Genomic DNA, 24,888 nt, shown 5'->3' on the forward strand with positions numbered 1-24,888 from the left:
TTTATAATTTCTGAATACTTTGTTACTACTTCTGCTTGCTTTTTTCTCCTCCAACTCCCTTTCAGTTACTTCTGTTTTCCCACTTTTGTTTTTGTTGTTCCCTTTCTCTTTTTCACTTTTGACTTCCTTTCTTTGTAGCTTAGGCCTTAAAAAGGTACTGCTTAATTTATCAGAGACATTAAGAGGTTTCCAGCTTCCACTGTAGGGAAGAACTTTGGGGGCAGGGCTACAGTGATAACCAAATGTAGCAGCCACAACTATCCTTGTTTTTTTGCTACTCAAAGAAATGCTTCATAGATTCCTCCTAGTGCTCCATGTCATAAACACTGCTTTTAAACTTTGCTTTAGGAGCTGCAACCATGAATGAAGAAAATACAGATGGAACAAATGGATACAGTAAAGTCCGAACTGGTACTCAGAATGAAGCAGCATTACTTGCTTTGATGGAAAAGACTGGATACAACATGGTTCAAGAAAATGGGCAAAGGAAGTTTGGTGGTCCGCCTCCAGGTGTGAATTTGTTTATGTTCAAAAAATTGAATCTTTAATGTAGTCATTTACATCAGGTATATATCTCCACAAGTATCCCAAACAATAGCTCTTTCCTTGTAACCGCTGTAAGACGTCAGCAATCATTTTTACTGTTGTGAGGGAAAAGAGGTAGATTATATGTGTTATGCATGTCTTTCCCTTACATTTTTTAACTCTCCTCTTGGTTTAAGAAGCAGTTGAGAAAGAAGTCAGGATTAGGTCAGTCAGGAAAGGGTACTCTAGCTATGAAAGGGGAGGTCATTTGGGGAGGAATGTGAGAGTAGTGAGTAGAGGAGTGCTGTTTATACTAGATGCAAACAGGTTATTGGATATAATGTTTTGCCTTTCTACCAATAGCCAGTACAATTTCCTTGCTCAAACCCTCCAATTAACTTTCTGTCAGACTTTAAAGAAAATCTTGGCCTCTGACTGCATTGATGGCTACCATTTTACTCCTCCCTCAAGTATGCATTTCCTATACAGACCTGCATGCTCTGGTTGTTCTAATATAACTAATATAAAAAGCACTTGCTTTTCTTTTTTCTGATATATCCTCAAGGCTCATTCCCTCATTTCATTCAGGCTTTATTTTTCTCCAGAGCACTTATTACTCGTCTCCTTTCTCTGCTGAATATAAGCTTCATGAGGGAAGGGGGCTTCTAGTTTGTTCACTGTTGTATCCCCAACACCTGTAATAGTGCATAGCACATAGAAGGCTCACAGTAAATTTGTGGAATGAATTACTGAATAGTGAACATAAATATCTTATTAGAATTTATTTGTCTGTTTATTTATTTTTGTCTTTCAGGTTGGGAAGGTCCACCTCCACCTAGAGGCTGTGAAGTTTTTGTAGGAAAAATACCTCGTGATATGTATGAAGATGAGTTAGTTCCTGTATTTGAAAGAGCTGGGAAGATATATGAATTTCGACTTATGATGGAATTTAGTGGTGAAAATCGAGGTTATGCTTTTGTGATGTATACTACAAAAGAAGAAGCCCAGTTAGCCATCAGAATTCTTAATAATTATGAGATTAGACCAGGGAAGTTTATTGGTGTGTGCGTAAGCCTGGATAATTGCAGATTATTTATTGGAGCTATTCCAAAGGAAAAGAAGAAGGAAGAAATCTTGGATGAAATGAAGAAAGTTACAGAAGGAGTTGTAGATGTCATTGTTTACCCAAGCGCAACTGATAAGACAAAAAATCGCGGTTTTGCATTTGTTGAATATGAATCTCACAGAGCTGCTGCTATGGCTAGGCGAAAACTAATTCCAGGTAAACTTATACTTTTTCAAAGGTTATTTTTCTGTGTTAACCTTACTATACATATGGACAGACAACAGTACCTCATAGATCAATTTATGAAAATATGTAGTGCCCTTAAAGAGGAATGGAGATTGTTTAAGGAAGTAAAATAAATCAAGTGATTCCAAAAGACATGAAGCTGATCTTATGAGTCATTATTTATAATAATTTACTGATTTACTGAATGTATACATTTTAATTTAGCTGTTAATTGTTGTTGGATAAAAATACAAAGGACAGTACCTAATTCTTCTAATAAAGGTCCATCTTTGAAGTGGTTTTGTTCTTTTGACTCTTAAAATTAATTTCACCATAAGTTCTGGCTAGGTTTGCCTTAGTAAAAACTATTTTGTGAGTAGGAAACTAATGCTGACCAAATATATCGATATGTATTTGAGTTTCTGCTTCTTTGGAGAAACAGTTTTACTTAATTTTGACTTTTATTTGTTTTAATTGTCTTCAAATTAATTTATTCTTTTTTACAGGAACCTTCCAACTGTGGGGCCATACCATTCAGGTAGATTGGGCTGACCCAGAGAAAGAGGTTGATGAGGAAACCATGCAGAGAGTTAAAGTTCTCTATGTACGAAATTTAATGATCTCAACTACAGAGGAAACAATTAAAGTAGAATTCAGTAAATTCAAACCTGGTGCAGTTGAACGAGTAAAGAAACTTAGAGATTATGCTTTTGTTCACTTTTTCAACCGAGAAGATGCAGTGGCTGCTATGTCTGTTATGAATGGAAAATGCATTGATGGAGCAAGTATTGAGGTAACACTGGCAAAACCTGTAAATAAAGAAAACACTTGGAGACAGCATCTTAATGGTCAGATTAGCCCCAATTCAGAAAACCTGATTGTGTTTGCTAACAAAGAAGAGAGCCACCCCAAAACTCTAGGCAAGCCACCAACTCTTCCAGCTCGTCTCAATGGCCAGCATAGCCCAAGCCCCCCTGAAATTGAAAGATGCACTTATCCATTTTTTCCTGGAACAAAGCTTACTCCAATTAGTATGTATTCTTTAAAATCCAGTCATTTCAATTCTGCAGTAATGCATTTGGATTATTACTGCAACAAAAATAATTGGGCACCACCAGAATATTATTTATATTCAACAACAAGTCAAGATGGGAAAGTACTCTTGGTATATAAAATCATTATTCCTGCTATTGCAAATGGATCCCAGAGTTACTTCATGCCAGACAAACTCTGTACTACTCTGGAAGATGCAAAGGAACTGGCAGCCCAGTTTACATTACTTCATTTGGGTAAGTTTAAAAGAACTTTAAACAATATTGTAGAATATGAAATTAGGAAGTATTATTATAGATTATTTATAAATTCATTTCGTTTGAACTCAACATTAGTGGTGAGTATTTAACATAAATTTTACCTCAATTTTGTGAATTCATGGTAAATTTTGTTGAGACTTTTCTTTTGTATAAACTTCCTATATTTAGCTATTTAAACATTACTTACTTGGGGGGATCATTTAGTTTTGATTTACTTTAGAGTTCATGATCCTGTTTCATCAGTTTACTGTTTTTGTAATGACTAATCCTCATTTGAAATGATTTCTATATAAGTTACAAGATTTGTTACTTAAACCAATTTATAAGAGTGTTACTGCATCTTTGGTGAAGTGTACACAATAATCTTTTTTTGAGGGCAGGGATAGGGAGTTGGTAAAATCAGAGGCATTTCAGATGGGTCATGTGTAGACACAACCTTATGCTCACCAATCTGGAAATCTGTCATTATTACTCATGAAAGGCAAAAAGCATCATTAAGAGATGTTTATGACCATTCTCTTTAATTTCATGCTTTAAAAAAAGTAAGTTTCTCTAATGCATTTGAGGGATAATTAAGACAAGCTTTGGGCCATATGCTAACTAAATATTTGGCATTGTGAAGGAGGAGATGTAATATCACTCTGGTGTTTTCCTACTGCCTGTTTGTTACTGTGTTAACCTCTCCCCTCCCCCCGCACCAGTTTGTTTCATTTTTTAATGCAGCTATAGATTTCAGTTGGTTATTACTTCATGCTCAAGATAATATTTATTAGAAGAATATTGGCTTATTGAAAATTCCAATAGAAAGAAAAGGTCTCCTACTAAGGATTATACTTGTTCTTGATTATAATTGTCAAAGTCATAGCTTAAATTGATTTGTTATATAGTTGCAGAATCGTACTACTGAAGCTTATATCTATTTAAAATTGATATTCTCAAATTTGTTAAGAAAAGGAAATTGAAAAGGAAAAACATTGTCAAAAGGGAGAGTAATTTTTATACACTATATAGACTTGCTTATCCATCATGGCCACTCCCATGGTATTATGATGAATATTTTTAGGAGATTCTGATTAAGAGGTGGAGTCAGAATTTTAGAGCTGAAGGGAGGGTTCCCTACAAGAAACTTTTCAGCAGTGTCCTCAATTATTAGTTTGGAATTTGGGAATTTTACAATCATCTAAGTTAATAAAGTCTTAGGTATGATTTCTGTTAATTTACAAAATAGAAATCCTTCCATTTTTCTTTTAATAAAGACAACTGAGTTAAAGATAAAATTAGGTGGATAGCAAATGATTAACATTAGGGTTCTTAGAGCAAATTGGATTAAATTATTCTTTTGGAGTGGAATATTAGGCATTCAGTTGCTGAGCAAGATACTTGTGTCTGATTTAACATGGTAATGCTGAAACATTTTATTTCTATATCCATTCATTTCCCTTACAAATTTAACTTAAATTTCCGAGATTCTTAAAACTGTTTTTAGTTTGTCAGATTTTCTATTTAAACATGGTTTACCCATCTGCTTTTTTATTTATTTATTTATTTATTTATTTATTGGCTGTATTGGGTCTTTGTTTCTGTGCGAGGGCTTTCTCTAGTTGCGGCGAGCAGGGGCCACTCTTCATCGCGGTGCGCGGGCCTCTCACTATCGCGGCCTCTCTTGTTGCGGAGCACAGGCTCCAGACGCGCAGGCTCAGTAGCTGTGGCTCACGGGCTTAGTTGCTCCGCGGCATGTGGGATCTTCCCAGACCAGGGCTCGAACCCGTGTCCCCTGCATTGGCAGGCAGATTCTCAACCACTGCGCCACGAGGGAAGCCCCTACCCATCTGCTTTTAATTCGATTTTTAAGATGTTTTTTACTTGAGTCGTAGGGCCATAGTTAACTCCTATTCACCTATAGTTCCCAAAGAAAACCCCTGTTCAGTTATAGCATTTCCAACTTGATTATGTTCATTAGGGATACAGTTAGCTTCAAGAATTGAAATTCTTAGAGGGCACAGACAGTTTGCTTTAGCCATTCTATTTCAGATTTTATAAACTTTATATCAGAAGTGCTTATAATAAAAAATTGAACAATTTGTGTTCTATATATTTTTTCAGTTTTAGTTCATCATCAGAGGCAAAAGCTAAGATCCACATATAAGCCAAAAATTTCAATTAAATACTAGGGCTTGTAAACACAAGGCTCGAGGCCTTGTCTACAGACAGTACCACAAAAATCGTTATTGTGATTGACTAGAAATATGAGTGAAGCTTGAGTTAAGAGGCAACTAAGCAGGAAAAGAGAGAGAATTCAAGAAAGTGGAAGAATCAGAGATCAGGGGTCTAGGAATCTTTGATAAGAAAGCAAATATCAGATCTTCAGAGGTCATTAAAGTAGGGGCAGGAGCTATAGACAGCCAGGAAGTTACATATTGCCACAGGGCAGGTTAAGAATAGATTGAATATTGTTGGCAGTGTTTGGGCTTACCTTTTCCTTTTAATATTGGATCCTCTGGGTTTTAAAGAGCTGATGCCTTTTTATGTGCAGTTTCCTTTAGATAAAGGTTGTAGGGTTTCGCTGGATGGCTCAGGGTTGAGATCATTTGGTGGTAGTGATGTGTTTTTAGAGGGGAAGGGGTACTGTGTTACTGATATATCCTGCATGTTTCAAGCATTGGATTGTTTTGAGATCTTGAGAGGTTGCTACTGGTTTCTAGAGTCCCTTAAATGCAGTTCATTAGATCATCCTTTGCCTCTGTTTTCTTGAAGAATTTGAATCTAATTTTCTAGATAGTGAATTTAACTGCTATTTTAAGATGTTTTCTTTGGGTGTAGTATTTTTTTTTTTTTTAATTTGCTTTGACACTCTTCTATTACCCTTTCAGTTTTGATGCTATTTCGAGCATTACTATCAAATCTTACCTTAATGATCTTTTGCTATTGTATGTGATATAAACAGTCCTTTACCTTTTTATTTCAGAGCTCTTTAAGAATGTGCTTTTACTATCCACATTGTTTTGGCATTACCACGGCCATTTTTCAAGTCTGAAAAATAAAAGAGAAAAAAATTAGACTTTATTTAGATAAATGACGATCATTGGTGTTGAGGAAAATAGAAGTTTTTTCCAAGGGAGAGCAGACATCTATATAAGTACTTAAACCCAGAGTACTTCTGGTGACCATTTAGTGCTCTTACTAGAATCCCAAATGTTCTCATTGCATAGTACCTTAAGATAAATTTTAAAAATATTTTTTTTTTGGTTCCATTTATAGCAAGCTTTATTTTAAGCAAAATATTTTAAGAAAAGGTGAAAACTGGGGTTAATGCCAAAATTACCCCCCCACACACACCTTTTTTTACTTCAAAGATAGAGACTGTCTCCATCTTCAAAATGTCAGAGAATAACCTCCCTAACCTCACTGGGAACTCAGCACCCAACCAGCAGGGTAAGAAATTATCTATCACCTGGTTATATTAGGAAGCTGTAATAAATGGGATACTTACTGGGTTTAATGGGTAGAGTACAGACTTGGGGGCTAGGAGGTAGGTTCTATACTAAATATTTGATGTATGGAAACATCTTAGGTCATTCAGTATCACATCTTTTTAAATAAGCCTTTTCTATCTCATAATTTTGTATCTGTTTAATAATGGAGCAAACTATCAGTGTGAATAATCCTGCTTTTGCTAAAATTTTGCCTCTGTTTTGAATCTGGGCCTTCTAATATTGCCACTGCTTTCCCCTGGAGGATTCTTCACCATCTAGGAGATCAAAATCAAGGAGATAAAGGAAAGTCTTAGTTTTGAAGAAGAAAGTCCTGGAAAATATTTAGTAGAAGGAGGGAGGTAGCCTCAGTGTGTGTTCATAATTCATTTTGTTAAATAATTTATTAACAAATAACTGTAGGCAAGGCATTTCTTGTCTCATTTCTGCGTTTGTGTAATCCTGTTGCAAGTGGTAGTTTTTTACTTGAATGACCAGCTAAAACTTTTAAAACAGAGGTGAAGAACCTCTGTCACAAACGAGCTTGTGCCATTGATTTAATTTCATCTGACTTTTGTACTGTTGTTTTGGCCATGACTGATAAAATTTAATTAAAGAACAAATCTGTTTTGAATGCCTCTCATGTGTTAATTGTACTTTCCTAAGCAATCTGGAGCTAAAGATAAATAAAACATTGTTTTGGCTCTTAAGGAGTCACAGTCTGCTGAAGAAGGCAAAGACACAAACTCTAAGCATAGGTTATTTGGGGAGTACAGAGGAAGGGGACACCTCCCACCTGATCTGGGTTGTAAATCTTGAGGAGAGTTTATGGGCAGAAAAGGGCACAATATGAGCAAACACCTATTAGAAAAACAGCGTGATGGTGACTAAATGGCAAACAGTTCTGTATAGCATTTGCTTTGGTGATTTCAGTGAGATTTTAAGAATTAGAAATTGAGAAGATGTGGACTTTTAGTTAACTGAAATTTTATCAGTCCTGCTTTTTGAGACTTTGCAGATTTTTTTTTTTTTTTAGGACAACTGTGTTGACTGTGCTTGCTTTTTCTCTAAGTAATTTTTTTCTTAGATGAATCCATTCTGATTTGTGTGGACCATTTTATGTGTGAATATTCATTTTTTTATATCTTCTGTACTTTCTTCAGTATTCATTTTGTGTCTGACTTGCATATTGCTTCTCATATTTTGACTTCGTAATGACAAACATCATCAGAAACTTTAATTTTTTTCTCGTCATTGAGTGCTAAAATATTTAATATATATATATATTCTAAGCATGATAGCCATTGTGTTTGCTATCCCTTTAATATCATTTAAAGATTAGGGGATTAGGTTTTGATTTCTGTTATCACTTGTAAGTTGGTTGAAAGTTATTGAAATGGAAGACACAGCAGGATGAAGGTATACTATTCTGAGAAGTTTTAATCTGAAAAATAATTGGTGCTTTTTTCTTATGAGCTATCATAATTTCCAGATTGATGGGCAGAAATGCAAAAATAAAATTTTGATTTAAAAAATTTGCCAATAAATTGCTTTGAAACAAAGAGAAACCTCTAGTTTTTTTAAATTTAAGGAATAATTTTAGAAGACACTTAAGCTAAGTATAATATAATGGTTATATTATAGTGAAATTTTATTATAAATAATTAGAAGAAAAATAATACTTTTAGAAAGTTATTCTTTTCTTTCCAGTTTTAATTATAGATCTAACTTTTATACTGTTTCAAACTTACATTTTAAAGAACAAAAATAATTTGCTGAATTTGCTTTAAAATTCACCTAGTTATGTAGGATGAGCACGAGCATTTTATACATTGATTTGTTTTCATATGACCAAGTGGTGAGATGAAAATTCCATTAACTCAACTATGTTTCTTTGACCCTCTGAGAGGGCCCAGTGTTCATGAAAATGTGTTTCTATTCCTCTTGAAACTTACAGGTTTTTTTTCTGAAAGATCATCATCTGGTATTACTCATAATTCTTATCTTACTAGCACTTGTATTAACGGACCATAATTGTTACAGAGTTGCTGCTGTGAGAAGCGAAGCTTAACAGAGTAATGAGTAGTCAAGTAAAAGTAAAAGAATCTGTAGTCTCAGCTGCCAACAAATTGTGACCTTGAAATGGGCAATGAATCATTTACTCTTTGTGGACCTCAGTGCCTTCATCTCTAAAGTATCAGGGTTTTACTTGGTGACCTCTAAGGACATTTTTATCCCCCAAATTATGGTTTTGTTTAAAATATGACAAAAACTCTATGAAGTACCAAAAATAATACTTGAGTTTTTTTTGTGTGTGTACTGAGATAGATATTTGAATTAAAAATAGTTTAAAATCAAGAGCTACTTTTGTAGGAATTAACTCTTCTCAGTTTAATATTCCTTTCTTCATATATAATAATTCAAAGCTTATATTTGTCCACTTCATAGCAGAACAACTAGATAAAAAAAAAATGAGTCAGTTACCTGTTTCATTTTCATGATGACAAGTATTACTTTTTATTTCTTTCCCTGAATTTGTCAATTAATTATAATCAAAACCAAGATTTTATAAAACAACCTAATTACTTAACAGTTCGGAAATTAGTTTTCTTTTTGTAAGAGAAAATCTAGGAAAATAATGATGCATATTAAAACATATCATGTGACCAGTATTTGTTCCATAGTTATGTTATTAACTGATGAATGTGATCATGTGATTTCATTTACTTTATACATTTATTTAGTCATGCTTGATCCTCTGTCCTACAATTTCTTAGTATCTTTGGTTAATACATTCCTAAAATATTTGTTCTAATACACTAGTTTTAATAGTAGCTACTGCTGTTTAATTTATAAATTTAATGTATGATATTTTTATTTAGTATTTTAAAAAATCATGGTTTGTAAATTTTCACCTATTGTATCAAAGGCCACACAATAAATTTTGCATGTGCATTCTTAGATGTCAGCAGCAATTCATAATTTGCCACATGATGTCCCCTAAAATATTTTTCAGTGTGGCTTTAAAAGGAATTTCAATGTTGTATTGATTTTTCTCTCCTCTAAGGCTTACTTATTTTGGGGGGTTTAGAATAGTGAAAATCTATGTAGAGGTTGCACTGTTGTGCCTTTATTTCTGTTTCCTGTTTAATATTTAGTAGACAGTAATTGCTTGTGCTATAGAATGAATGGGCTAGTGAATGGAGACAGAAAATGTTTTGGAAAAATGGTTTTACTGTGATGAATTTATTCAAGTGATCATCTGTGCTTTTAACCATTTTAAGATTATTCAATGTGAGTTGCTTCCAGGCCTTTTGGTTAAGATTAAATATAGTATCTACTTTTATTAGTTAATTTCAGATATATTATCTATCCTAGAGCAATTCATCCTCTATCCTAGAAGGATACATCCTCTATCTAAGATCTGGTAGTGAGTTACCTCTAAGAGGAGTGCACGTCCCTCTGGAGAGTCAAAACAAAAGCAAACAAAATTTAAAAAACTCTAATTAGAATCTCTAAATTGACAAAATGTTAATAACAACTTGGATTTTCTTGCCCTTAAATTTGTAATATTTGGTTAAAGATCTATTAGTTACATGTGGGCCATTCCTTACAGCAAGTGACATTTGAGCTGTAAAAATGGCCTGTATATTGATTTTTATATGTATATAATAATTAATATTTTAAGAAAATGATTTATTTGGCTAGCTGTATACCTTCCTGCATTGCTTTTAATAAATATAATCTTACATACCACACTGATAATGATTTCTACTATTTATAACTTTATGTTAAAAAGCATATAGGAATGCAGTCATTAGAAAACATGTCTGTTGTAATTGTATTGCCTGATAATTTGATGAGTATATTCTGAACTCCCTCATTTCTTACATGTTTAAACAGTATAGCTTGATTTTTTTTTTTTAACTGATAGTTTTGAAGAAGGGAGTGCTTTTTTTTTTAAATTTTTATTTATTTATTTATGGCTGTGTTGGGTCTTCGTTTCTGTGCGAGGGCTTTCTCCAGTTGTGGCAAGTGGGGGCCACTCTTCATCGCGATGCGCGGGCCTCTCACCGTCGCGGCCTCTCTTGTTGCGGAGCACAGGCTCCAGACGCGCAGGCTCAGTAATTGTGGCTCACGGGCCTAGTTGCTCCACGGCACGTGGGATCTTCCCAGACCAGGGCTCGAACCCGTGTCCCCTGCATTGGCAGGCAGATTCTCAACCACTGCGCCACCAGGGAAGCCCTAGCTTGATTTTTATACACAGATTAATCAAGAATAAACGTGAATAAATAAACATTGTAAACTAGGAGGTACAACTCCAGCTTCTTTTATACAGTAGTTATGTTGACCTTCACTTTTTCTTTTGCATATTTGATTTCCTTTCATTATATTTTCTAAGGATGTTATTTCTAGAGATACTTCACGCTTTTTTTTGTAATCCTGTTTTATAGGTGGATTGTTGTAAGACTACAAGCCCATGAAATTAATTTTTTTCTTGTTACCTTTGTTTCAGCATACATGTTCCAGTCTGCTTGTTTACTGGCCAGATTAGGGGGTAAACAGATTTACAGCAGATGTGCCGTATGTGTCTATGGCTTTTTCTTCTGCTGCTGCTATGTCAATTTTTGGTCCAAAGGTGACCAAATATGTAGTTCTAGATTTGTGAAAGTACAATTTCCCCCCAGTATCCAAGTTAGAGTGTTCCTGTGAAATCTTTTGTAGGCTGCAATGGCATAAAGCGAAGAAGCAGTTACCTTAGGACACATCTTGCTAACAGATGGACAAAATAAATCAAGGTAAAGCACAAATGCTCACAGACACAGTTCAAAGCTATGATGGCTTGATGCTGAGGCACTGATGTAGTTCTGGGGGAAGGATCTTGGCCATGCCAGTCTGGATGTTCAGGCTGCATGCTGCCTTTATAACGAATTTGCTACAAAACAAACCCTGAACGCTATTTTTGCTTTTTACCTTTTTTCATAGAAGGGAAAATCCTCTTTGGATTTCTTCTGGTTAGTAAAAACAGATACTAATGTATGGTGTAAAGTGAACTTTTGAAAAGTGGGGGATACCTGTATTGGATAATTTGGGGCACAGAATTTAAAAGGTTCCAAGTGAGCCATTATGATTCTTTGAAAAACAGGTTTAAAATTGTATTCTGCACTATAAAGTTATTTTTACCAAAAGCAAAATAATTCAAACAGAAATGTTTACTCATTTAAATGTCTCACTTGTGTGTATTAGGTGTCTACATATATTTCTTTGAGAGATCACAAATCAAGTTTCCTTGAGGGATTCCTAGGTGTAAAATTTAGATATATCAAGTATAGAAATAATGAAGATATCAAAGCATTGGAAAGTTAATTTCTTTTCTCTTAAGAACTAGAGGGAAAGAGGAGGTACTGAGCAAAAATAGGATTACTTACCCTGTGAAAGCACTCTTTTGGCTTCTGAGGGGGATTTACAAATATGATGAGATAGCTGTGATTGTTTTCCTTCTTTATTTCTTAAGTCTATGATTTACTGACTTAAGATTTTTAAGTACTTGTATTGAAATGCATCTAGGATATCTGTGACTCTCTAGGATATCTGCTCTTTTTTACAATCATCTATTTCTCATTTGTGCACCAGTGTCTTTTTTAAACCTCACTTTTCCTGATTTTTAAAAATATTTGCATTTTTATTTATTTACTTGCTTATTTATTTTTATTTATTGTGGTTTATGCCACAAGCAGGGAGTGGCTTGTTACTGAACATGACTTGGGAAGGAGGATGAACAGCCTTTTTCCATCAATCGTATTAGGTTTTGGCAAGTAGATTGATGTCAGCCAGTCTTTGATTTAAATTGGTAAATAAGGCAAATTTCATTGCCTTGAGATTTTATCTGAATTTTTAGGCAGTAATAATTTTTATTTTCAGTTCTTTTAGTCTGATGTTCTATTTTTAAAGTTTTCATATGAGAAGAAAAATTTCTATAGTCAACTAACAAATATTTATGTTTAGATATGAGGTATAAATAAATTGAAACTAAATAATTCAAATGTCGTTGCCTCATTTATCTAATTATATTTATCCTGGGATGCTCTTTAAATATGTAGTTCATTAATTCAGGGAATTTACATACATTCTAAAGCCCTATTATAAAATCCAGGTTAGGAGTAAGATTGAAAGATGTTCAACTTCCCCTCAGCTCAGTTTCTTTTTGGGGAGAGATAGCATTGTCTCATATTGATGGGGCAGGCTGACCTAAGCAAAATATTAATCTTACCTTTATCTTTTTTTTTTGCTTGTGATGGGCTATCCACTGTAGTCCCTGCTTCACTCCCTGAAAGATATGAGGTGGCTTATTAAAAATAAGTAAAATACGAAAAGTTTCAAATCTTATATTGAAGGAATTGAGGCAATGGGAAATTATGAGTAGGAATATAAAGCCAAGCAAAACTAAACAATATATTGTTTAGGGATGAAGGAATATATGACAAAACTATAAAGGAAAGCAAGAGAATGGTTAACACTTAAAAATTAGGATCATGATTACTTTAAGGACTAAAAGGAGAAGTTGGAAAGGATACAAGAGAGACTTCTAAGGTATTGATAATCTTCTGTTTCTACACCTGAGTGGTGTGTGCATGTTTTTATTTTTAAAATTACGTTGACTGTACATCTATATTTTATACATTCCTCTGTTTGTATAACATACTTTTATAATAAAATAAATAAGGTGACAAAGAATGAAAGTCAGCCAACCAACCAATAGTAAAAACCTGAATTATTTTGTCAAAACCAGAATGAGAGTCATTCTACTCTAGAGATTGTCAGATTAACATACATACCCTGGAAACAATATGGGTTTAAATTGTGCTGGTCTACTAATATGTGGAGTTTTTTTCAGCAGTAAATGCTACAGTACTATGAGATCCAAGGTTGGTTGAATCTGCAGGTGCAGAGGGCTGACTATAAGTTATATGCGAATTTTCAACTGCTCAGAGGCTCAGCACCCAACCTCTGCATTGTTCAAGGGTCAACTGTAACGCAAGGCAAAATTGGAAAGTTATGTAGTATTCAGACCAAATAATTTTATTCTGCTCAGCCTATATCTGGAATGTTTTGTTTGCTTTTGGGCACCAGCATTTAATTAAACATTGACAACTAAGGAAGACTTAGAAACTCTGTAATAAGAAGTTGGGACAGTGAACAACTGAAGTATGTAGGTCTGTTTAGTCTGTAAATATTAATGCAGTATTTACAGGAGGAATATGATTGCTGTCTTTAAATGCTTGAAGAGCTGTCACATAGAAGAGAGACTTCAATATGAAGCTCCAGGGGTTGGAATTAAGTCTAAAAGAGGAAAGTTTCAGGGAGGTAGATTATGATTGAATATAATGCAGAACCATGTAAGCTTTTAAACTACTAAAAGCTCTGTACAAAAAGAAAAAAACCTTTACTTTTTTAACATTTATTTTAAAATTTTAATTTTTTAATTGAAGTATAGTTGACTTACAATATTATATTAGTTTCAGGTGTACAGCATAGTAATTTGATATTTTTATAGATTATACTCCATGCTAAACTGTTAGAAAATGCTGCTATATTCCCTGTGCTATGCATTACACTTTTTTAAACTTATTTGTTTTATACCTAGTAGTTTGCACCTCTTAAACCTGTTTACATTGTTAAGTAAATGTATGGAGGCAAAGCAAGATTCTTTACTAGACTATTTTAACTCAGAATTATCTTCTTTAACACCACGTGGAGTGTATTAGCCTTGCTATTTTGATGCCCTCTGAAAAATTTGCCCTTTTGCACACTTTGATTTTAGAAAGTTTATTTTTAGAATCCTTATTCTTATCATATGAATAATCTTTTTGTTATTATTCAGTCCTGTAGGCTTAATTATTTTCATTTTCAGTTTATTAGCTGGCTGATGGTTAATCCTTGTTAGCATATATGTTCATGCAACAAATATGTATTGAACACTGTGCTTTATATGAAGTCCTGAGGATCACTGTAGTGAATCAGACACAGTTGCTGCCTTCATAGAGTTTACATTGTATTGAAGGAGACAGTTATTCAGTTACAGTTCTGATAAACACTCTAAAGAAGTATGAGGTGTTATGAGAAAATATAATTGCATGACCTGACCTAATCTGAGATGAGAGGGTCAGGAAATAGTACATTGCATTTTAGAAAGAATTACAGCAAAAGGAAGTTCTGTACTTTAAATTTAGTATAGTGTACAGGCCACATTGAATAAAAGAGCATGGCATTCAGAGCCAGATTTCCTGGATTCACATCCCAGCTTCATTACCTACTTGGAAAAGTTACTTTAACCTGTCAGTACTTCAGTTTCCTCATCTGAATGTTAACAGTATTTATCTCATAGGGTAATTATATATATTAAATGAGTTAAAATTGTAAAGGGCCTACAGCAGTACCTTTTATATTAAAATATGCTATATAAGTATCGAAGAATAATACTTATTCAGAAAACAAATCCAAGACAAGAGATTTTTCCAATTATTTATAATAATGAATTTTATTAGTAATAATAATAGTTAAGATTCTTTGAGCACTTACTGTATGTTAGGTACTGTGCTAAATGCCTTTACATGATACTACATTATTCTGTCAATTCTTTGAGGTACTATAGATATTATTTTAATGTCTTCACTTTCTTTTTTCTAACAAATGAAGAAACCAAGGCTTCAGTAGATTGAATAATTTGCCTAGGATCCCCCAGTTGGCTAAGAGGCTGTGCTCTTAACTGCTCTTCTTTGTTAACTTCACATGATCCCAGTGAAAAACTGACCTTGGCTAGTGTTAAACATTTGATAACAGACTGTGAACTTGTGGAATATTATTGGCAAGTTATTCTTCTAAAACTCAAAATATAGTGTAATGGGCTTTTGTTTCATACTTTATCTCCTTTTCAGAGACAGTTTTATCTCCACTAGTCCAACAAGCCCATATACCGGACCACTCCAGGTAGTGTGGACCTAGGACATCTGTCTGAATCCTGGAAGAATCATTCTGAGCTACAAAGACCTTGCAAACATATCTTGTTTACATTGTAGCTTTGAGATTTTTAAGTTTACTCTAGGATTAGCATTGCCAGCTGATGGTATATGTGTCAGGGTGGCAGAAGATACGTGTCTTTTTCCTCCATCAGATGCTAGACAGAATTTCAAATAGGCAAAGTTTGTTTACATCTATTTCATGGTCTCTTGTTGCTTGGTATTCTCATTTTACTTTTTGATTATACTCCAAACGTCTTATTTTGTAATTCAGCTACATAATTTATCACTCCAGTTATGTCTGATTATTCTTTTTCATTGTTATTTCCTTGCTCAGGAACCTACAGTGGCTTGCTATTGTAATGTAATAAAGTCCTCTCAACTCCACATTCTCCTGTTCAGGATGCTCTATTGTTTGGCCCCATCTTACCTAACCATAGATAATACCTCTTGCTTTGATTATCTGAACTTGCCATGCTCATTGGTGTTTCCAAGCTTTTCCTAGTGCTGCTCACTCTACTTGGAATATTATTCTACTTTTATCTACTTTATCTGTTATACAAAGCTTTTCTTGGACATTGTAACTGAGAATGATTTGTTCTTTATAATATTACTCAACAGTTTAGTAATTTTTATATTACTGTTTATTTACTATTATAAAGTTTTGATCCATTAGGATTATAAAGCCAGGGGACTTTGTACATATATTTTTTTAAATTGTTGTTATTATGTCCTTCATTTATTATAGGTCAGTACTATCTCCTCCTTTAATACTCAGCATGTGGTGCTTTTCAAATAATTGAAAGTGATCTACATTCTGTAAGATTAAAAGATAAAATTCTGAGGAAAGATTAAGTTTGGCTGTGCTTTGAGCAGAAAGAAGAAAGGATTAAAAAAGAAATATCTGAGATATAGAGTTGGTAGGTGCAGACACACAATCAAATTATGAATGGTGCTTAACAGGATGATATATATTTATATCTCACTGAAGTAGAAATGAACAGTAAATAATTTTTAAAAGGCTGATAAAGTTTTAAAATAGTGAAACCTTTGAAATATAGACTGAGTCGTGGGTTACTTTGAATATGTTATATGTTATGAACATATTGAATATGTAGATATGTATTGTGTGTGTGTGTGTATGTATATATATGAATGAAATTTGGATATTGGAAGAACAGGAGAGTATGGTTGTAGTAGTTGCTTTTAAACTATCTGAGAAAAACTTCATGTTTTTATCTCTGTCAATAAAAAATGTAGTATAGAATATAATGGATTGTATTATGTACAATATTATTATTATTTTAATGAACATTATGATAGCTTCCTAATAAGTTCATTATGTAATCCACAGTTCTATTTAGTGCCATTTGTTAGGACTTCACAAGTGGAAAATAATTGGCAATAGCTTATTGTGTATTATTTCTAAACTTAGTTTATATTAGCATTGCATCTCTTCATTCTTCTACACAGGTATAGACCTAGGAGATGGAGTTGTTTCAGTTTAGTTTCCTAAAGGCAGGAAAAGCCCTGAAAATTCAGGATGCTAATATAGCAGTCTTATTTGGAATATACTGGAATCCTGTGCATTTAGTCATTTTCTGTTTTCAGAAGAAGAAATAGCAGTATGACACATCCGAGAGTCTGAAAAACAGCTTTTCATCTTCATACCATTTACTATAAAATGTATATGGAAATCTTCTTCAAACTGAAACCAGTAAAATCTTCAAAGATACAGAATATACTTGTAACATTTAGTTTTAAGTGACTTTTTAAAATAAATTTATTTATTTATTTATTTTATGGCTGTGTTGGGTTTTTGTTGCTGTGCGCGGGCTTCTCATTGTCGTGGCTTCTCTTGTTGCGGAGCACGGGCTTTAGGCGCGCAGGCTTCAGTAGTTGTGGCACGTGGGCTCAGTAGTTGTGGCTTGTGGGCTCTAGAGCGCAGGCTCAGTAGTTGTGGCACACGGGCTTAGTTGCTCCGTGGCATGTGGGATCTTCCCAGACCAGGGCTCAAACCCGTGTCCCCTGCACTGGCAGGTGGATTCTTAACCACTGCGCCACCAGGGAAGCCCTTAAGTGACTTTTAAAACTTTTCATCACATCTTTATAGAACAAGTCATAGTTCTACAGTGTCATGTCTTCATGAGTATAATGAAAATTAGAATCCTAGTTAGTGGAAATTATACGTAGTTTATCTTTCTTTTGACTCTTATTCCTACATAGCAGAAGAGTAAAATAACATATCCAATTATTTCAGTTTTCAGAAAACAAGATCCTGTCTCTGACCTTTGAAGTTTAATGTATCCTGTTCTTATTCTTGACTTTCAATATACCTTTTCTTTTCCTGGCCCCTTTCTGTGCCTTGATTACTGAATAATCTCATTCAAAATAATTTATCAGAATATATCAGTCTTTTTTTTAAAGGAACGACACTAATAAATGGCAAATTAAACTGGACTAAAGCACCAGCAGTAACCTTGTGTTTGATATTAAATTGAGGTTCTGCTGATAGGTTTTCACCATCTCTTCTGTGTATTTATTAACAGAAGTGTAATTGTCCTATATCAGTAATTGAAATCCCAGCATTTTTTTCCTGTTGAACTTGATTTCATTTAACTTAAAGATTAACAGAAAACTAATTCTTAAAACTCCAGGTCCAGGTGGTAGTCTGTGAAGGCATTTTGGAAGGAAGACTTGTTCCATATTTAATAGTAATTCCATTTAGCATCTCTACTGAAAATCACCATTATAGTTTTTTAAAATTACTTTGAATCATTTTTCTTTTATATGTTATTCTGTATTGATAGTAACTTTATTAAGTGGTTTAATTTTTTATAATTATAAATGATCAACTTCTCTTTATGTGTATGTTCTAATTCCTCTTTTTTATAACTTACTACATTACATACAAACAGAAAAGTGCACAATTCATAACTGAAAGCTTTGTGAATTGCCACAGAGGGACCACATCAGTGTAACCACTAGGTGAAGACATAAAATATCAATACCCTAGAAGCCTCCTTTGTACTCCCGCTCAGATATTACTCTCTCTGTTCCCAAGGAAACCAGTCTTCTGACTACTTCTGTTTTTGAAATTTGTACAAAATTTTGTAAACTTTTGTCTGGCTTATTTTGACATTATGAGATTGGCCCATGTTGTTGCATGTAGCAGTACTGTTCATTCACTCTTATCGATGTAAGGATTCAATCGAAATCATAGAATTTATTTGCTATTTCTGTTGTTAGAAATTTGAGTACTTTCGGTTTGGGCTGTTTGAGATAATGATGCTGTGAAGATTCTTGTACATGGTGTTTTTGCATGTATTTCTATTGAATACATAAGAGTGAAAGTGGTAGGTCATATTTTTAAAACTTGAGTAGATAATGCCAAACAGTTTTCCAAAGTGATTATACCAATTTACACTTTATTAGCAGCACATGGGTTTCAGTTGTTGCATACATATCCCTGCCAATACCTTGGGTATTATCAGTCTTTTAATATTGAATATTCTGGTTAGTATATATTGCTGTCTCGTTGAGATAATAACTTCTGTATCACTATTTAGTAATGATAGTGAGCATCTTTTAATAGGGTTATAGGGCATTAATATATCCTCTTGATGAAGTGTCTCTTGATTTAAGTCTCTTGTCCCTTTATTGTATTGGGTCATCTGGTTTTTTTCTTTATTACTTAAGATACAAGCCCTTTGTTGGAGATATACTTTAACAGATACCTTCTTCCACTTGTGGCTTACCTTTTACTCTCTTCATGATACTCTTTGAAAAAAACAGAAGTTGTTAATTTTAGTGTGGTTCAATTTATCAGTCTTTAAAGTTAGTACTGTTTGTACCCTGCTTAAGAAATCTTCGCTTACCTTGAAGTGATAAAATAGTCTCCTGTATTATCTTTTGGAAACTTTTTTTTATCTTTCAAATTTAGTGAGGTTGTGAAGTATATATTGTATGTATGTGTGTGTACACACATACACATACCTATATACACATACCTATGTATAAGTTTTACTATACATTCAGTATTCTCTTCCATTGATCGATTTTATTACAGTGTGTTAATTATGAAAATCTTAATATTTGGTAGAGAATATCTTCCCAACTTTTTTCTCCATAATTATCTTGACTCATCACAGCCCTTATATTTCCACATGAATTTTAGAATCAGATTGTAAATTTTTACCAAAAAAATCCTACTGAGAATTTGATTGGAATTGAATTGAACCTGTGGCTCAATTTGTGAAGAAATGACATTTTTATAGTATTGGGCCTTCTGATCCATGAAAATTATAGATCTATCCATTTATTTAGACTTTCTTTAATTTCTCTAAACATTCAGTAGCTTGTAAATATTTGTGTAAATATCTCCTACATTTTTTATTAGATTTATTCCTAGGTATTTAATGTTTTTCAATGCCATTGTAAAAGGTGCCTTTTCTATTTTTGATTGTTCCTGATTATATAAATACAATTTATTTTTTATGTATTGAATAAAACATTTGAGTATAATGGTTTGTTTTGGCTCTACATTATTTAAAATTTTTCTACATAGACAGTCATGTCAATTGCAAATAATGAGAAATTTTTTCTTCCTTTCTACCCTTATACTTTTCTTTTTTCTCTTGCCTTATTGCACTGGCTAGAACCACTTGTCCAGTCTTGAATACAAATAATGATAGAAGGCATCCTTGTATACTTCCAAAATTTCTCCATTAAGGTATGATGTTTGCTGTGGTTTTTATTATAGAAGCCCTTTATCACAGTAAGAATAGTCCCTTCGAGTCCCTTCCTAGTTTTTTAAGAGGTTTTATCACAAATGGGTGATGAATTTTTTCTGTATCTATTTAGATAATTATATCATTTTGTCTTATTCTTTTAATGTGGTGAATTGCATTGGTTGATGTTTGAATGTGACATCAGTCTTGTATTTCTGAAATAAACCCAGTTTGGTCATGGTACATTATCCTTTTTATGTACTATTGATGAATTTGATTTTTGATACTTTCTTTAGGATTTTATGTCTATGTTCATTCATAAGGTTGGCCCATACTTTTCCTCATAGGAACATTAGGAAGTTTTTTCTCTTTTACCATTCTATGGGAGAGTTTGTTTAAGATTGGTGTATATTTTTTGGATATGTGGAATATCATTTAAGAAGCCATCTTAGTTTAGAGTTTTCAGCCTTTCTTTTATTACATTGTATGCATTTCCAGGCTACAAATTGACCTCTTAAGTATGGTTATAGCTGCATCACATACGTTTTGATGTACTTTATTTTTATCATCATCTTTTTGAAAATATTTGGATTTCTTTTCACGAGTATAAATTTCTAAACATATGAAGATTCTTGTAGTTATATTTTTTAATTTTACTATGATTGGAAAGTATATTATGTATCATTTCAGTCCTTTGTCTTGTTTTTTAATGACCAATTAAAGTAAATATTTCATGCCTGCTTAAAAAGGATGTGTTTCCAGTTGTTAATTGCTGTGTATTAGTTTGCTAGGGTTGCTGTGGCAAAGTACCACAATCTGGATGGCTTCAGCAACAGAAATTTATACTCCCACAGTTCTGGAGGCTAGAAATCAGAAATCAAGGTGTTGATGGGGCCATGTTCCCTCTGAAGCTGGTAGCGGAGAATTTCCTTGCCACTTTTAGCTTCTAGTGTTTGCCAGTAGCCCTTTAGTTCATTGGCTTATAGATGCATTATTCCAATCTCTGCCTGTGTTGGATATGGTTATCTTCTCCCTGTGTGTCTCTGTGTCTTTACGTGGCATTCTCTTCTCTGTGTTTCTCTATTCCTATAAGGATATCAATCATAGTAGAATTAGGGTCCGCCCTACTCCAGTATGACCTCATCTTAACTAATTACATTTGCAGTTACCCTATTTCCAAATAAGGTCACATTCTGAGGTACTAGGGGTTAGGACTTCAATATATCTTTCTGGGCACACAGTTCAACTCTTAATATAAATTAGGCCAAGTTTACTAATTGTATGTAAATTTCTTTATCTTTCATGTTTTTTTGGCCTGCTTATTCTATTACTATGAGAGGGTCATGAAAATCACCTACTATGACTACAAATTTATCTTTTCCTCCTTTTGGTTCTGTCAGTTTTTGCTTTTTATATTTTGAGGTTGTGTATTAGGTGCATAGAAATCTAGAATTGTTATATTTTTCTGGTGAAGTGTACCTTTTATTATTATACTGTGTCATTCTGTCTCTATCATGCATTCCTGTCTTAAAGAATACTTTTTCTGATATTAACATAGACTTACAAGCTTTCTTTTGATTAGGGTTGCATGCATATATTTTTCTATATTTTAACTTTTACTTTCCCTGTATCTTAGTCTTAAGATGAGCCCAATATATGGTTAGGTTTTGTTGTTGTTGCTGAAGTTTGTTTTTGTTGAAAGTCTGTGTTTTGAGTTTGCTCAGCTTGAACTGAATATACTTATTGAAATGCATAGAATTAAGTCTGTTGTCTTGCCATTTGCTTTCTATTCCTTGTTCTGTGTCCCTATTCTATTTCCCTTTTCTCCTTTCTTGCCTTCTTTTGATGGATTATTTATTTGCCCTTTTCTCTCTTCTTCTTTTAGCTGTATTAGTCATAGAGTCTTTATTATCCTTTTAGTTATTACCCTGTAGACTCCAACATGTATTCTTAACTCACTGAAATCTAATATTAATTAGTGCTTTTATTCCATTCCAGACAATGCAAGGACCTTAGTACACTCTAACTTTTTAAATTTTCTCTTCCAGTTTTGTGTAGTGTCTTGATATTTCTGTATGTCTTTAACTTATATGTTTTAACTCCCCACATACCTAATTATAATTTTTAGTTAATATAGATTAGTATTCATTTACCATTTATATATCATTTCCTTTGCTCTTTATTTCCTCCTATGTGTCAACTATGATTATTTCTTTATTCTGCTCAAAGAACATTCATTTGTGTTTTCTTTGGTATGAATACACCTATGACAGGTTACCTCAGTTTTGTTTGCCTGAATATGTCTTTAATTCACCTGCCTTTTGAAAGGGTATTTTTACTAGATCAGCAGTTACTTTCCTTTAATTCTTTGAGGTTATTAATTCCACTCACTGTCTTCTGGCTTCTGTTGTTTCTGTTGAGAAGTCAGCTATAATTTGCTTATTACTCCTTTATTGTAAACCTCCCCACCCCCCAGCTACTTTTAATATTTTCTCTTGTGATTTTCACAAGTGTTACTGTGATAGACTTACGTGTAGTTTTCTTAGTTTTTATCTTAACTGGGACTTTCACCACTTCTAAAATCTGTGGATCAGTGTTTTTCACTTGTTTTAGAAAGTTCTAAGTGGTTCTGTTTTCATATATTGCTTTTGTCCCATTTTGTCTATCCTTTCTATATGGTACTCCAGTTATACATTTCTTAGACCGTTTTACTGTATCCCGTTTATCTACTATGTTCTTTCTGTTCTTTTCCATTCTTTTGTATGTTTAGTTTGCATATTTTCTTCAGACCTATCTTTTGGTTCATGAATTCTTTTTTTCATCTATGTCTAACATGATAAAACCATTATTTGAATTTATTTCTCAGTTCTAAAATTTCATTTGACTTTTTTTTATGATTTTCACTTTCCCTCCAAAATTTTCAGGTTTGTTTTTTATTTCCTTGAGTATATTAGTCATAATTATTTTAATATCTAGTTCTGAAAACTTTATCTACATTTCCTGTAGATCTGTTACTGTTGACTTCTGTTTCTTGTGCTTTTAGGTCACATTGTTTTATCTCTTTATTTGATTGGTTCTTTTCTGAATTCCAGATATTGTATATGAAAAAATGTGGAGATAATTTGAAAGCGAACATGCTGTTAACTTTATTCAGAGAGGATTTATTTTTGCTTCAGAAAGGTGACCAAAGGACTGGCAATCCCAGATTGTCTTAATCCAGGCAGGGATTGAGAAGATTTGAATTTAGTCATCATTAAAGTTGGTCTACTTCTGGTTCAGTTTTATTCACGGTTCCAGACTTGCCTCATCAGTAGCTCCTCAGTTCCAGTTTTTGTCCTCTTATCCTCAGAAATTTGTCTGTCTCTTGCCATCTTCCCTTGCCTTTCAGATTCTTTAGAATTGGCCAATCCTCCTAGGCAAAACACACCTCCAGAAGATGTGCACACCTCTTTGGGTTTCTTGTCTAAGATCACAGTCCCACAGTTCTTCAGTCTTGGCCATTCTCAGTGCTTTCATGTAGGTAGTTTTGCTTTTAATAATTGTCTAGGTGTTCTAGTTCTCACTGGGGGGGTTGATTAAATTACCTGTTTTGTTATGTAAAAATCAGAAAATATTATGACTATTTTTTCTGCTGAGTTATCTTCAAGATGGGTATTTAAAAATCTGTAGTTTTATGTGGATCATCAAACATTTTTCATTTGTTCATACTCTAATGCAGTTTCTTAGCATAGCTTTGTATATACATTCCTATGAAGAGAGAGCCACCAAAATGGATGGATGTCCAGAGTTGTACTATATATGGCTAAACTAGGCTTCTAAAGTTTAGCTGTTAATAAGCCAAATATTTTTTATGGTTTGTATTATTTTGACCATTTATTTCTTTTTAAGGTGGAAAGAAAGGATATTGATATTTTTCAAATTCACTTAGATTCTTTGGCTATCTGCTTATCAAAAATTGGGCAATCTCAGTTGTTTTTAAAATCCTTTTCTTATTTTATTGGTAGAGTAGTACTTCTTGGAAAAACCAACTAATAAGGACTTAATTTGTATAGAAAGATATGTTTTTTCTGTTAATGTATTAACTCATAATTTTCATTCCAAAATCAAAGTACTGTTCTCTTTGTTCATCTTTGCAGAACTTCAGAAATAACTATCACTTTTTTCTTTTCCTCTAAATTTATTTTCATATTTACTGATCAAATAGTTTTTACCTAAAGTTATCAAGGATTCCATGCACTTCCAAGATAAGGGGTAACAACAATCTAAAGACTCAATTATTTTCTGTCTTCACTGCTTACAGACAGGGAACACAATCTCTTCAGCCTGGACCTATGTAGAAGAATTTGGAGAAAATAAACAGGTAAGAAAAAGTCTCTTAGGAATATTAAGTGATATATTTAATTTCCAGAAAGCCAGTTATAAATTATTCTTCTTATGGTTTTAAGAAGAAATATTTAAAATTGTTCAATGAAACCTTGTGAAAATTTTTAATTATTATAGCTTTGTTAATTATAGATGCGTTAAGCAAAGTTTTAAAAAGTT

General features: G+C 33.2%; 1 protein-coding gene across 2 annotated transcripts in view; it reads left to right on the forward strand.

The window, feature by feature from the left end:
* Nucleotides 1–359: 359 nt before the first annotated feature.
* RBM46 (RNA binding motif protein 46) overlaps nucleotides 360–24,888 on the forward strand; it is a 32,756-nt gene continuing 8,227 nt past the window's right edge. The window contains exons 1-4 of one of the 2 annotated variants that reach the window (XM_068542091.1): nucleotides 360–510; nucleotides 1,340–1,807; nucleotides 2,323–3,105; nucleotides 24,647–24,702. In XM_068542091.1, coding sequence (XP_068398192.1) covers nucleotides 360–510; nucleotides 1,340–1,807; nucleotides 2,323–3,105; nucleotides 24,647–24,702 — 1,458 coding nt within the window. Of the gene's footprint in view, nucleotides 511–1,339; nucleotides 1,808–2,322; nucleotides 3,106–24,646; nucleotides 24,703–24,888 lie in introns of those variants that run through there. The other variant, XM_068542090.1, reaches the window with a different exon arrangement.

Source organism: Eschrichtius robustus, chromosome 4 (assembly GCF_028021215.1).
Source record: "Eschrichtius robustus isolate mEscRob2 chromosome 4, mEscRob2.pri, whole genome shotgun sequence".
Lineage (NCBI taxonomy): Eukaryota > Metazoa > Chordata > Mammalia > Artiodactyla > Eschrichtiidae > Eschrichtius > Eschrichtius robustus.